The sequence below is a fragment of the Nuphar pumila genome, chromosome 11 (assembly GCF_984573655.1).
Source record: "Nuphar pumila chromosome 11, dmNupPumi1.hap1.1, whole genome shotgun sequence".
Classification (NCBI taxonomy): domain Eukaryota; kingdom Viridiplantae; phylum Streptophyta; class Magnoliopsida; order Nymphaeales; family Nymphaeaceae; genus Nuphar; species Nuphar pumila.
In genome coordinates, this window is record NC_143259.1 from 11,401,684 (window position 1) to 11,417,424 (window position 15,741).

At 38.1% G+C, this 15,741-nt stretch overlaps 1 protein-coding gene and 1 non-coding gene across 2 annotated transcripts; both read right to left on the reverse strand.

The window, feature by feature from the left end:
* Window positions 1-486: 486 nt before the first annotated feature.
* Window positions 487-11,239, reverse strand: LOC149821956 (uncharacterized). The gene is made up of 5 exons (XM_089980461.1): window positions 10,819-11,239; window positions 8,745-9,007; window positions 8,009-8,126; window positions 2,011-2,219; window positions 487-1,298 (listed from the first exon to the last, which is right to left on the reverse strand). The coding sequence occupies exons 1-5, from the start codon at window positions 11,125-11,127 to the stop codon at window positions 845-847; spliced, it is 1,353 nt and encodes a 450-aa protein (XP_089836587.1). The 5' UTR covers window positions 11,128-11,239; the 3' UTR covers window positions 487-844.
* A 2,249-nt stretch (window positions 11,240-13,488) lies between these two features.
* Window positions 13,489-13,560, reverse strand: TRNAQ-UUG (transfer RNA glutamine (anticodon UUG)). The gene has a single exon. It is a non-coding gene; the product is annotated as a tRNA-Gln (tRNA).
* Between the last annotated feature and the right edge of the window lie 2,181 nt (window positions 13,561-15,741).

Genomic DNA, 15,741 nt, shown 5'->3' on the forward strand with positions numbered 1-15,741 from the left:
CGTATGCTGAGGCCGCGTTTATTGTGACCCGGTTCTCTGTGAGGGTTCCTTAGTCGTCAAAAAACAAATACCCAGCTGCAGCATTCATATTGATAGCCAGCATGCTAAGATAGGCATCTCTCTACAGCATTTTTGGTGAATTTTAGAGTGATGCATATCAGCCAAGAGCACGTCCATGTTGGTCATTATCTTTTTTTTACTCGGATAAACCGCTCCAGGCACACAGAGACCTAGCGGCACTGGCTCAGCCTGCCTTTCTATGGTTGCTGTCTATGTCAGCGTAAAACTTCGAAGGCTTGCCCCTTGAAGCCAGGGAGTTGCCAAGCTTCTACATACGCAGGGGGCAGGTGTGACGCCTTTGGTCTTTATGGGCACCAAAAAGAGGGGGGCCATGGAATACATTCCCCTCATGACAACCACAAAAAAGGAAAATCTTATTATGCTAAAAGCAATTGGCATCACCAACTAAGCGGGCAAAGAGAGAGAGACGAAAAGTGATCAACATTACTTAAAAGTGAAACTCAACAAAACGTCGAGTCCCACGAGCACAAACACAACATCAAAACATGAAAACACCATTTACACAAAAAACAGAAAAAACCCGAAAACAAAACAAAAAACTCATCAAGGACCACAAACATCTAGATGAGGATCGGTTGGTGGCAGAGGCAGGTCTTTGAGATATATGCGTAAGATAGCATACACATCAGCCAAGTGAGAGAAAGAGAGTACTGTATTACACAGAGCATCATTCCGAGTCAGGAAAGACGCACTTTATCACGAGTGTCGAGGGAAGAAAAGCAATTGCAAATTAATGTACAGTTGAAAATTAAATTAAATTAAATTAAATGCTAGAAATGTGATCAAAGAGGACATCCAAACAAATTCCTGAGCCACCACAACCCACTGGGAGTGATGCTGCCAACTCAGTAGCATCCTGGACTCGGAGGCGGGTTCCCTGCTGCCCCACAACCACTGCAGCCACTCTAGATGCTAAACCACCCATGCCCTTCAAATCAGAAGCTCCTCTTAGAATACCATACAGAATTCCAGCAGCATAAGCATCACCAGCGCCACATGTGTCAACTGGCACACATGGTGCTGGAGGTATGTATATCGCTTCACCTTTGATGCCGATGAAAGAACCTCTTGGGCCATCCGTAACGCAGACCAAAGGAACAATGTGACTCAAGTATCTTGTCACTGAGACGGGGCTCTCCTTGACACTGAAATGACAGAGAGCTCTTGCTTCATCACTGTTTGCAAACAATATGTCCGCATGTTTCCCTATTATTTCCCTACAGTATGAAAAGAGCAGAGCCATGAGAAAGTAGCAAAAAAGGAGAAACCGACCCCTTTGCAGTACCATGAAAAACACCAGCAGATTTCAAAGTAGCATAATCCAATTAAAAAATTTGCCCCAACTGGGCATGGCTGTCACTTTTTTCGCAGTATTAGGATCATGCAAGAAAGCTGAAAGTAGAGAGCTGGTACCCTTTATTTTATGGAATTACAACAATATTATTATGTCCTCTTTTGATCGTATGAACTTATAGCAGCATCTTATAAAATGTAAATGTGGGATAAATTATAAATTCCAATTTCAACAGAGTTGACAACTCATCCCACTTGGGCATGGCAAGAAATCAATCACCAAGCAAAAGTTATATGAAACTCAAAAGTGACTTCCAACAAATTCATACTCGAGTATCTATCTGGAACAAGGTAATTATGCTGGAGTTGTGGAGTTTATGAGTTGGGCCAAACTCCATTGGAAGTGGCTGTTCAGAAGGGAAGGCATTAGGGAGAGTTGAGAAGGTAGCCAAGGATTTTGCTCATTTGTTTAAGCAACCAAATAAGGATTAATCAAAGAGGGGAGATATTCATGGATCCCACAAAAGGATGCTTTCATTTATCCAACACCAAACTCCCTCCAAGCGTAGCTTCCCAGACATAGTCCAAGTTCCATGATACTCTATCTTGGATGCAATAATCGATTTGAGAACTCACCAGAAATGGTCATAGTATCTCTGAATGCATGATATGTCAGATGCTGTAACAGCAACAAGAGTGCCATGTCTATGAGCAGCTTCACAAGCACTGAAGATTGACCTCCTTGTCTGAGGGAATTCAAATAAATAGCCTTCTATAACAAGAATGGTTGTTTTAGAAAGCATGCCAGCCAAGCATGAATCATAGTTAACAGTGGACGATGTACCCTGGCCACACAACAATTTAATCAGTGAGATGGATAAAGCCAAATCATAGCAAAATATTCAGCTACAGCAACAGCTGTTGTTGTAGGGATATTAATAGGATACCTACCTTTTTATCATGTGACATCACAAAACTCAAGTTTTCCTATCAAAATATTAAACTTTTATGACTTGACAACCTTGGATATGCATTACTAGATAGTAGCACACTTTCAGCTTTACCTTCAACACTTATGTTTACAGATTCAGTTACAACTTAATTAAGGATCAGTTCACTTGCTTGAAACCCAATATTACATAATGGAGTTAACAATATATTGAGTAAAGGTGAAAAAGAAAATGAGGAAAGAATACACAGAACATGATCCTATTATTATACCCAAGGAAATGATCACGTGTGTGTGCATGTGTTCATATTAAGGCAATGTCAGCCACGAAGAATTATGAATGACTCCATTTAGGAAATGCCATATTGCATATTTGAGAATCCTCTAATTGGACATATTAGAAAATTCTATATTGCAAATCTGAGGCCCCTCTGACTGGATGTGATTGTACCATAGGTAATGTGCAAATTCCTGAAACATAAGAATTAACAATGGAAACCTCAATAAAGCCTCTTCAATCACCCTTCAATTTCATACATGTTCAAGATAGAGTTTGTGCATGTCCTTTTTGAGCATTTGTCTCCCTCTCTTTTGCAGATGTAATTGCCAATGCAGCTTTCATTATGAAAGTTCAATTAGAAGGGTTGCCATTGTAGCTTCTTAGTTGTGTTTAAGAAATTTGATATTTCTGGTAAGTCCAATATCTTTATGGAACAATAAATTATATGAAGAAGCATAAAGACACGACAGCAAGTGACAGATCTGTAAGGTGACCATGAGCAACTCAAAAGATTACCAAGCTCCAAATTCTCAAGTCCTTGATATATATATATATATATATATATATATACAACAACAACAACTACGCCTTCATCCCAAAACAATTGGGGTCGGCGATATGAACCAACAAAGAAAATCAATATGGGTCTTCCACATGAATCCTTCTCCTCCATTCATTTCTATCCAATGCCATGTCCTCGGTGAGGTTCAAAGCATTCATATCCTTTCTTATCTCCTCCATCCATGTCTTCCTAGGCCTACCCCGACCTTTTTTAACTAATATATTTTCCCATTTCTCCATCCTTCTAACTGGAGCATCATTAGGCCTTCGTCGAATATGTCCAAACCACCGTAAACGATTCTCTCTCATCTTATTTTCAATGGGTGCAACGCCTACCTTCTTACGTATCTCCTCGTTCCGAATCTTATCTTTTATTGTATTTCCACACATCCATCTCAGCATACGCATCTCAGCTACACTCATTTTTTGAATATGATGTCTCTTGGCAGCCCAACATTCCGTACTATATAGTAAAGCGGGCCTAATAGTCGTCCTATAAAACTTTCCCTTCAACCGCAATGGCATTCTACGATCGCACAACACTCCAGTTGCACTCTTCCATTTCATCCACCCAACCTTTATCCTATGATTTACATCTCCATCAATTTCTCCATACTTTTGAATGATAGATCCCAAATATTTGAAAGAATCATCCACCGGTATTTCGTGCTCACCAAGCTTCACTACACTCCCATCACTACTTCGTTGCTTACTAAATCGACATTCCATGTATTCTGTCTTACTCTTACTCAACTTAAAACCTTTTGCTTCCAATGTCTGTCTCGATAATTCTAACTTAGCATTAACCCTAGCTTTAGACTCATCAATCAAAACAATATCATCAGCAAACAACATACACCACAGCACATTTTCTTGAATTGATCTCGTAAGCTCATCCATCACTATAGCAAATAGGAAAGGGCTTAAAGCAGATCCTTGATGTAACCCAACCGATATAGGAAAATTAGTTGTCACCCCTTCACAAGTGCGGACATTGGTTACTACTCCTTCATACATATCTTTAATTATACTAATGTACTTGAGAGAAACACCTTTCTTCATCATTGTCCACCAGAGAACATCCCTAGGTACTCTATCGTAAGCCTTCTCCAAATCAATAAAAACCATATGCAAATCTTTGTTCCTCTCTCTATTTCTCTCAATAAGTTGTCTAAGAAGATGTATAACTTCCATAGTTGATCTTCCAGGCATAAAACCAAATTGATTATCCGATATCATGACAATCTTCCTCAACCTAGACTCAATCACCCTCTCCCAAAGTTTCATAGTATGACTCATGAGTTTTATACCACGATAGTTTGTGCAATCTTGTATATCACCCTTATTCTTATATAGAGGCACCAAAGTACTCTTCCTCCACTCATTAGGCATCTTATTTGTCCGCCAAATCTTGTTAAAAAGATTTGTCAACCATTCTAAACCTTTCTCTCACAAGCATTTCCAAGCCTCGATAGGTATACCATCTGGGCCAACTGCCCTTCTTGATTTCATTTTCTTCAAAGCCTCTGCACTTTCTTTCTTTTGAATCTTGCGCATGAAGTCACGATTCATCTCATGAAAAGGAATTGAAAAGTCTCCAAGATCCTGAGCATGACTTTCATTAAATAGCTTATCAAAATAATCTTTCCATCTCTCCTTAATCTCTTCATCTGTGACTAAAACCCTTTGCGTTTCATCTTTGATACATCTAACCATACCCAGATCCCTTGATTTCCTATCTCTCATCTTTGCAAGCCTATAAATATCCTTCTCACCCTCTTTGGTATCCAACTTGTCATAAACCTCCTTATATACCTTATCCCTCGCGTTCCGAACTAGTTTTTTAGCTTCCTTCTTTGCTATCATATACTTCTACAAATTCTCATTATCACGATTTTTACTTAGATTTTTATAACACTCTCTTTTAACCTTAATAGCTAATTTGACATCCTCGTTCCACCACGATGTATCCTTACCTAGCGGTGCACCGCCTTTAGACTCACCCAATACCTCCTTAGCCACCTTTCTCATGCCACCCGCTATCTTATTCCACATAGATTCTGAATCCTCCTCGAGACACCAATCAACTTCCTTAACTACCCGCTCTACAAACATTCCTTGTTTAGCTTCTTTCAGTGCCCACCACTTAATTCTAGGATCTATCATACGTCTATCCCTTTTACGGTATTGTCTAATTCTAAGATCTAAAATTAAGACTCTATGTTGTGTAGCTACACTTTCTCCCGATATAACCTTACAATCGATGCAACAACCTCTATCTCTCTTTCTAAGTAGGAAAAAATCTATCTGACTCGTATTAACCCCACTTTTAAATGTTACTAGGTGAGACTCCCTCTTCCTAAACCAAGTGTTTGCTAAGATCATATCATAGGACAAACCAAAATCTAAAATCCTTTCTCCACTTTCGTTTCTTTCTCCTATACCATAGCCTCCATGGATACTCTCAAATCCATCCCTACTAATGCCTACATGCCCATTAAGGTCACCGCCGATGAAAAGTCTTTCTCCATAAGATATCCCTTGTACTACTCCATCTAAATCTTCCCAAAATTGACGCTTAATGGAATCATCTAAACCTACTTGAGGTGCATAAACACTAATAATATTAATAATATCCGTACATAATACTAATTTAATAAGTAAAATCCTATCACCCTTCCTACGGACCTCAACTACATTATCTATAAACTCACGACTCATAACAATCCCTACTTCATTCCTATTCCTATTTATTCCGGTATACCAAATCTTATATCCCCAAGGTTCTATCACTTTTGCTTTCTCACCTACCCATTTGGTCTCTTGTAGACATAAAATATCAATATTTCTCCTACACATAACATCTACTAACTCTACCAACTTATCAGTTAAAGATCTTATGTTCCAAGTGGCTAACCTAATTTTATGGTCTTGGACTAACTTCTTTACCCCCACCCGTCCAACAAAGTGAGGGAACCCTTGCCTATTTGACACCACACCCGGGCGCCGGTGTGACGCGTCACTTCCGGGCGACGACCTAGCAACCCTTGCCCATTTATCACTGCCTCCGGGCCTATAGAGTACAGCGCGTCGCTCAATAGGGAACGCCCCAACGAAATTCTCATATTGGTTCATATTCATAGGGTATGACTAAGTTTTTATGCTGGCTGTCACAGGCCTACCGCAACCCTCCTCCTTTATATATATATATATATATATATATATATATATATATATATATATATATATATATATATATATATATATATATATATATTGTCAGCAGCAACTCATATCATGAGGAAAATGGATGCCATGAAGCTTAATGGGGAACTCTCCAAAGATAACACCACCTCAAAGCTTATAGAAGCATGACATATTCAATATCAAACATTAACAGCTGCCACACATGGTATTGCTTTTAGAGATCTCCAGTGTGTGGAAACCATAACCAATGAACTCCATTTGACTAGCAAAAATCTATATTTCGACTATGCTATACATGTGGAAATATCTGCAATGAACGGCTTTCACAAGAGGCAACTGTTCAATCTTCTGTGTCCAATTGGTATTTCAAACTGTTAGCCATAGCTTATGTTGATTGAGGTCATTGTACAATTCCACTGAGGTGAATTCAAGACAAGCAAGTAATCAGTAAGGGCCAAGAGGGGGAAATGGATATGGGTATGTATCATAGCAGGTACAATATGAAACGTTTACTGTGTCCATTAAACCTAGGTTGTCTCAGTCTTGAAGAATAACAGCTTTGACGTGAATAGAGTCCAACTATGACATATACCAATAGTAAAACTTACAAAAAACAAATATTCTTAAGTAAAGGATTCATGCAGCAAACTTGGCACATGAAAACATCACTAGAAGTCTTCAAACAGTTTAGAGTTAGAGTCCAAAAATGCAAGTTCCTCTCTCACAAAATGAAACTGATGAAATTGGGCTACTTATATTCAATATGGCATTTTTTTTATGTAACTATTTTTTTTCAAGTATAATTCTTCCAGTTATGTGTTCAATCCTGGCAATATTGACCTAAAGGTATTATTTTCCTTCACATCCTACATCATTTAGTTTGTTAAGTCTTCTTTTCATACAAGAGGGATCTGTTACAGAACTTTACATTTGCCCACCTGCTCTACCAAATTCTTTAGACCTACTTGCCACGGTTGAAAATTCAAAAACACTATAGGAAACAGATTAACAAACCCACCTGTGATTAACCCCCATCATGGTGGCAGAAGGAAAAGACTTGGGATTCAAAAAAGACTTGCCCCCAAAAAATGAAATTTAACTGTTTTGCCCCCCCACATTAACATTGTTAACTACTAAAAGTACCTTGGCCAATTGACATATGCAACCATGGATATATTGATGGACATGATGGGTGGCGATGCTTGACATTTTGAAAATGTCAGTAGGCTTCTGACTTTTAAGATAAGGAAGGTGCAGGAATTAGGCAAAAGGTAGGTGAGAAAATGCAAAATTCACAACTTTTACCCCATTAACATATTTAAATACATTTTTCACCTCCTTAGGAATACTATACATTCATTTTTGAATTTATTATAATTTGTTAAATCAACTTACCAGGAAGCCAAAAATGACAATTGCATTGAAACAAACTATGAACCTCTTTCACTTTTTAATTTGTTAATATCAAAGTAGCTCATATAGCTATCTGTTTTGATCCCAACAAAGCATACAAAAAATGGAACAATACTTCCTAAATCATAGAAGAAAACCAGAATTATAAGTGCTGTAACTTAATTATAAAGGGAATGCCACCAAAAGTTTACAGTCCAAAATTTCTCATTGGCAAAGAAGCTCACTTGGTATGCAAGCATCGTACGCTGTGCATCTGGAGTGGTAAGAACAATCACTGTTCCAGTCGTTGCATCCTTAATAGGTGCAGATAGAAAAGATACATCTGCTCGATGCAATTTCGATCTGAAAGTACAGTATATCAACATCAGAAATCCCATGCTGTGCTGCATCATGTGCATTAAACTTGTGTAACATCGTGGATACATACAAACAGATAGAACAACATCAAGTGCAGTAAATAGTAATTTACATGATAAATTAACAAAAAGAATCTGTCATAATTGTCCTAAACCTAAACAGTGACCAAAGAATCATGCTTCAGATCAAATTGGAGAAAACAATGTGAATTTAGATTCAATAAACTCCCTGGCAATCATATTCTAGAATAAAATGAAACTTCATACCACACTTTCCAGAAAACCATAAAAGAAAGAGATACTATGATTCAATTGACCAAATACCAACTTCAAAGAGAGTAAGAGAAGACATAATAAGATAGATGCATAAAGAAAAGAGACATCACTAAACATCTAAAGAGTAGAAAATGCCCCGTTTTCCTTTTATGTAGAAAGAAAATAAGCACATCTAATATCTGGAAAAATTATGCATTAGGTACTTTCAAAACTCATTTTGCTATAATTCATTGAACCCTAATCATAAACAAGCAAGCTTCATTCCATGTTAGAGTCAGTCATTCCTCTTTTTTTGAGTTCAACTGGGCATAACTGAAGAAAAGGATACCTGTAAAAGCCACCCAGTGGATCATTCCCAACACCACCAGCCATGCCAACATTCAAAGCGGGACCACCAATGGACTTAGCACCTAACCTCGCTAAAGCCACCAGTGTATTTGAAAGAGAACCTCCAGCAGCAGCTTTGAAGCTGCAACCATCCATGGCCTGCAAAACTCTGCCTCTTTCTTCATGGTTAACAAGTTTTCTTGTCCCCTTCCCAAGACCCAATCTCTCTAAGAACCCATCATCCACCATACCAAAAAAATCAACCTGAAAACATAAAAGCCAATATCTACACTAATAAAAAAGAGGCCAATTTAAGTGGATTTCATAATGCAATTGCGAACAATATCACAAGAGCAGTTGGAAATGTGTGCCAAACATGAAAAAGAAATATCTACAAGAAAATGATCATATTGTAACTAGAAGTCACATGCACGGAAAGATACAAGAAAAGCCACAGAAGCACACTTTATCAGGTATCAAAGAATATGTCCAACTGCCCTATGATGATCAAGGTACAAAAATCAAGGCCCTTAAACTACCAGTGACATACCAAATCATCAAACCATGCTCCATTGTGCATGTTCAAGGTATCCCACCCCATGGTAGGCCTGGTGACCCTCTTTCGGGTCCAGGTAGCTATTTTCCAAGTGACCAGTTATAAGAATACCAGGATATGATGCTGCATTTTCCCCATGTCACCAGTCCCACGAATTGAACTTGGGATCGCTTTCATTCCTATACTAGAAAAAGATTATGGCATGTACAGAAAGGCCCTTAAACCATTAGGAGTCACACTCAAAACCATAAAACTGATTGATATTAGGTATATAATATTCAATGCTGCAAACATTAGGAAGCGCTTCACGAACATTTATTCATTAGTTGGTCCGCACTGTAACTTCGCTTATGATGCCCAAAACTGGCACTGGAGATGTGACTGGTTCTGCTAACTATTCTGATATGCACCTAATTTGAATCATATAGCAGTCATGCTCCACATCATTTCATGGACTCATTCATTGGTTTATCAAACTTCTCGATTATTATAATCAATTTTAGAGATCAAAACTTGTACAAACTTAGATATAGGACAAGCTGCTTAACAGGCTGTTCTTTTCTCCTGTTCACAAAGCATGTAAGCAACACTTTCTTTCTCAACAACCACTAACTAATTGAGACTATTTTGCAGCGTCACTTGGTTGTGGACATTATATTCTGTAACTCCTGTAAGTGTGCATCACAACCGCAATAGCAACATTTATACTAGTACATCCATGAGCCCGAGAAGCAAATGAGTCTGGCCGTCGATTTTATTTCTCATGGTTTATAGATGAAGTTGCTACGCTTGTTACTTAAACATAATAACTCCCGCTGGATAACTTCTTCACAAGTCCTCAAACTACTATCAGGCAATCTCAGTTTCTCCACTACAAACTCACAACAATTATAATATAAGTGCAGTGGCATCATAGTTTTGATAACCAGTCTGCTAATAGGCCAATCATTTCATGCCAACTGCCAATACTATTGCACTGTCGTCCAGAGAATATTTAGCCATTTACTCCTCGTATCTGATTTTATGCATATGAGATTAAACCCCAAATTTCTTCTGGGAAATGAGTCTGGAACCCTTCTCAAACAAAACCCTAGTTTTCATAGTAATATGTAGTTTTGCACCTATGCCAGATCGTATCATAGCCTCATGTACAGTGTCTTGCGCATACTCAGGTAGCTAACATTATGTGCTATGCATATCCCACAAATGCAAACATAGGGACCTATTTATTGGCTTATTAGGTTGCCCTTTTCCGGATAAAGTGCACATCCTTTCTTCCGCCAAACCAGCTGTTTGTATGAAATGTGAACACATATATCTTCATGCATCTTTTCCAAACATTTATGGGCAATAAACCCACATGAAATGAGGGACGTGTAGAACAATAGAGGAAGGAAAAAGCAATTAATAACGTCAAAAACCGCCTATCAGACAGGCATACCAAGAAACGGCTAAAGTTTTGCACCAGAAATAGAAAATTAACTACAAAAAAGAAAAAGCAAAGTACTCAAAAACTTACCATTGTCTGCCCAATACCCAAAACATCCCACCTCTCAGGCAAGCTTTCTTCTTCTTCTTCCTCTGCTTCTTCTTCTTCTTCAACACCACCAACATCGTTTTGATTGCCATGGACCCTAAACAACACATCTTTTCTTTCACAAGGAACCAAGAAGAATCTCTTCACACCCACAATTTTCCTTTCTAATCTACATGGGTACCCACTAAAACTGCACAGGGAGGGCCTAATGGTATGAAACAACAAACGTGAACGGCTCCTAGTAGAGTCTATAAGGTGATTACAGGGTTGAAGGAGAGATATAGCTGCCATTTTTTTCCTTTTCTAGGGAGATAAGGAAAAAAAAAAAAGATGGTTATGTACCGAAGGAGGAGGAGGTCTAGCCTCCCATTGCCAACGCAGAGGAGGGAGGACTGGATATGATGGGAAGAGAAGAGATTGAGTTTTCTTTAGGGTGGTTGAATTACAGCAGTACACATTTCTTTTCGGATAATAGCAGGGACATCCCGTTTCTGTGGAACAGTGTTTACTGGTGACATTAACTCTTTACATGTAACACCAATTTAAGTAATAGTATAGTAATGATACGGTGCTCCCTGAGTACCTACTCTCATCTAAAAGAAGATTTAGGTTATCAAATTTTTTAATCTTTTTTAGTTGTCCATAGATATGATCTATAAGCATAGAAAACGAGTTTTGAACCATGTGATTATTTTATAGCATATATATGTTTTTTAAAAGCTTTAAAAATCAACTTCTCACAATGTATCAAAATTTAAATCCTACTTTTATATTCAAAAAACATGATCCAAAGCATAATTCTCATCAAATAAACTATGGTGAGTATATCCATAAGATTTAATTGAGAAGATACAACCTACAACCATGATTTTTAGTGTACTCCAGAGCACCGTAGCATCTCTTTAAGTATAGTAATGATAAGGTACATACTCTCACCTAATATAAGCTTTATATTGTCAAATTTCAAACTTTTTTTAGTTGATCAGACCCTATAGATATGATCTATAAGCATTATTTAGTAGAAAACAAGTTTTGGATCATGTGATTATAGCATATATATATATATATATATATATATATATATATATATATATATATATATATATATATATATATATATATATATATATATATAAACCTTTAAAAATCAATAACTCACATTGTATCCAAATTTTATAACTTAAAAATCCTACTTTAATGTCAAAAAACATGATCCAAAGCATGATTCCTATCAAATAGATTATGTTGAGTACATCCATAAGGTTTAATTGAGAAGATACAACCTACAACCATGATTTTGACACACAATTTTTCTTTAACACTGACATCTCCACAAGAGACCTTGCTACCATCATATTCATAGAATTCTCATGGATGAATTAATTGATTATTAGTCAATCAATGATATAGGAGAAAAACTTTTTCATGCACAATCAAACAAGCAAAAAAAAAATTGTACTATTTTTCTCAGCCTACACAAAAAAGCAAAAAAAATTCTAAAGGGAAAAGTTATCATATCAAAACTTCTCATACTCAAAACTCTTTTCCTATTAGAGTTTTTCTCACTTCCAAACGTGCCCTTAAGGATGAGAATTCTACAATGCCATCTAACGTGACTTACATCCACAAATCTCTTATCTCCCATATGCTTACACTAATATATGAACACAAATATCCCTAAATCATGCAAAATTTTAGGCTAACACTTTAAGCAAGAAATGGCTGTTCTTTTCATTTTTTTTTTTTACTTTTAGAAAGGAAAACTTATTTTCACCAGGGCCATCAACTTTAACTAGTGGTAAGATGAAAGACAAGATAACGTTAGTTAGGAGATTGGTTTAGCTAGATGCTAACTTGACCATGAACCATCCATAAAACAAATTTGATTGTACACATAAACCACAGGATCTAAATATGCTAAAAAAATTGTTTACTCAAACAAACATGAAACGTTCACGCCTTGTATTGTTTATAAACGATAGTGATGGGATACCACCGATATGGTAAGCGGGGGTCCTTTGCCAAGCTGAAGGCCCAGGATCGAATCCTGCCGCCACATGGGGCTTAAGAGATATCTGGTAGGGGTCTGCCTAAACCTAGCTTGCCTTTCAAAAAAAAAAAAAAAAGATAGTGACAAATATTGGTATTTTTGTTTAACATACTTTAATTTACTGGCCGACAAAACCTTAAATATCAGCAGCAATTTTTTCCTTTCGGTAAATTTTCATTTAGGATCTGGTTAGAATTTTTTTGTTTAGAGGAAAATTTATTGTTAGTTTTTCTTTTGTCTTCTGCCTAACCAACATGTTAGGCAGAAATCAAATAGAATAAGAAGCCGTCTTGTGTGAGACTCTTAGTGCACCCACCCAGCTGGTCGCCCGAGTGGTAACGTGCCTGGGGAGAAAGTGCTGACCCCTTCGTCTCAGGTTCGACTCCCACCAGGGGTATGGATGCCTGTGTCAAAAAAAACTTTAGATTCTTAGTAGCTATTGGTCATTGTTCAAATATTTGAGGGCATGCAAGACTTTTACCCTCGTCCTCCTGCGATGGAATTTTCGAAACATAAGTGCAGGCGTGGAAAATTTTAGGCCGAAGAAATGGAAAGGCCATCAAAAAGAGCAAATTCAAAAAGACAAATACAAACGAAAAAAAAGGTTCCACCGAGAGTCGAACTCGGGCTATTGGATTCAAAGTCCAATGTCCTGACCACTAGACCATGGAACCACTTGTGATATACCGTTGACTTTTAATTATTGAGCTTAATATTTAACATTTAAAGTATTTATCATCAAAATTGGCAAGTAGGATACATGATTCGTGATTATTAGTTATGCTATGTTCAAGAAGGAAGTTTTAAAAAAGAAGGCTAGTTGAGAGATCGGAAATGGGTTTGTTGGTTGCATAGGAGGCATTTGGTAGGATTCAATGGGAGTTAAGGAAAATATAAATACTGGAATTCAAGGGAAGTATACGTGAAAGAAAATATGGATTTCTTTGATTGTTTGGAATTGGGTTTACAAGTCCACTTGAATCTTTTGTCTTGTTTGGTAAACAAGTTTACACCTAACTTTGTTAGGCCCACCCAAGTATCAACCTCAAGCTTCCTAATAATAATGGCCAAAAAAACTTACATCTGCAAGCTATAAATGAATTGGATGAGATCTGAATCCAATCATATATCTGATTTGAAACAATGATTTTAATTGAAAACACACAGAATATGTAAATCTAAATTGACATCTCAAACAGAGTCTCAGGTTTGGACCAAAGATTTGACCAAATCCAATCCATTTTCACCCTGTTATTAAGAACCCATCTGGGTCAGGTACCCAATTGATTGAATCCATCCAGTTAGATTTGATAAAAATAAAATATCTTATTGATATTTTACCTAGATATGTATTTGATATAGGTAATTTATGTCCTAATATGACTCCAAATCCAAATAATTTACATCTGATCCAAGTTGATAATGTTAGGGAGCTAATAAGATTTATTTTTTATCCAAATCCAATGTCTGACGATTATGGGGGATTTGGGTAAAAAGGTTAACATGAGAGAGAGAGAGCCGAACTATAACCATCAACATTACGAAACAGGTTCAACCAACATTGAACCTACCAGATAACCCACCAGGCCCAGGACATGCCAAGGAGCCTCAAAACGAAGGAAAAAAAGTAGAAGAAAGAGAAATGAAAAATGAAAAAAAAATGGAAGAAAAGTTAACAGAAAAACACGGAACAACTCCAGTTTGTCGGCGAGCGTCACCCTGGATCATGAGTGGTCCTAGTGGGCAGATTGTGATGTAGATCAGGGATGTTGATGCGAATAATGGCATACACGTCCGCCAAAATAAGATTCACCATTTTGTTGAACACTGCCGGAATATGCCGAAAGATAGCATTGTTGTGAGTCATCCATACAACCCACCATGACGAGAGAAGTCAGGTTCGCCAAATGATCCGCCAATAGTTGCAATGACGAACTTGCTTAGGACCCCACAGCAAATCGCTGGCGAACGATTCCTGGCGCACGCTGACCCCCGACTTATTCCAAGTCACCTTGAAAATGTTTTGAAAGACAGAGCACTCCCAAAAAAGGTGAAACGCAGATTCTTCGGCCGCCTCGCACAACATACATTTACTCGGCTGATGAAATCTGATGGATTTGAGGAAATTGTCAGTCTGCACCCGATCGTGTAACATTAGCCAAGCCAGGAAACATGATCTCGGAGTCGGACCCTTGCCCCAGAGCAGGCTCGTCGGAAACCGGTCCACCCCCGACGGAAGGAGAGCGAGGTAGCCTTCTTTTGAGCGGAAAGATCCGTTCGGAGCAAAGATGCGTCCAACGAACTGAGACTGCGAGTCAACATTTTCATTATGAAACAGAACCGCAGACCAAGCTTGGATCCATGATCGACGAAGCTTTGACATTGTGCGCTGACGCACGCTAGTGGCCCCCACCAAGGATTCCACACCTCTGTATTTAGCTAGGAGCATGCTTGCACACGAGGACCCAGGTTGGTGTGCAAGCCAGCTCTGCTTCACGACGAGAATCATACTCCTCAGCCTTGGATCCTTGATTCCCAACCCCCCCTGTATAGGGGAAGTCGAAGTGAGTCCCACCCTATGAGGTGGCGTTTGTTTTTGGTACCTCGCCCCGACCACAGAAAGTTTGCCATTACCTGAGTTAGCTTCTTACTAACCCTCATAGGCATCCAGAACATAGACATAAAAAATTCTGGCATAGCAGAAAGAACGTGCTTGATGAGAGTCAGTCTACCTGCGATAGAAAGGTAAGAAGCTTGCCAGCTCGATATTTTGTTCTGAACTCTTTGAATAGTAGCGATTCAGGCTACCGTTGTTACACGACTGATTTGAAGCAGCAGACCCAGGTAAGAAAAAG

Bases quoted from the DNA above. Each gene is read 5' to 3' on its own strand.
- LOC149821956 (XM_089980461.1), bottom strand. From the start codon at position 11,127: ATGGCAGCTATATCTCTCCTTCAACCCTGTAATCACCTTATAGACTCT. The intron at 9,008-10,818 runs GTAAGTTTTTGA...TTATGTTTTCAG, and splicing joins TGGGTATTGGGCAGACAATG to GTTGATTTTTTTGGTATGGT. The intron at 2,220-8,008 runs GTGAGCTTCTTT...TTGTGTGGCCAG, and splicing joins GTACGATGCTTGCATACCAA to GGTACATCGTCCACTGTTAA.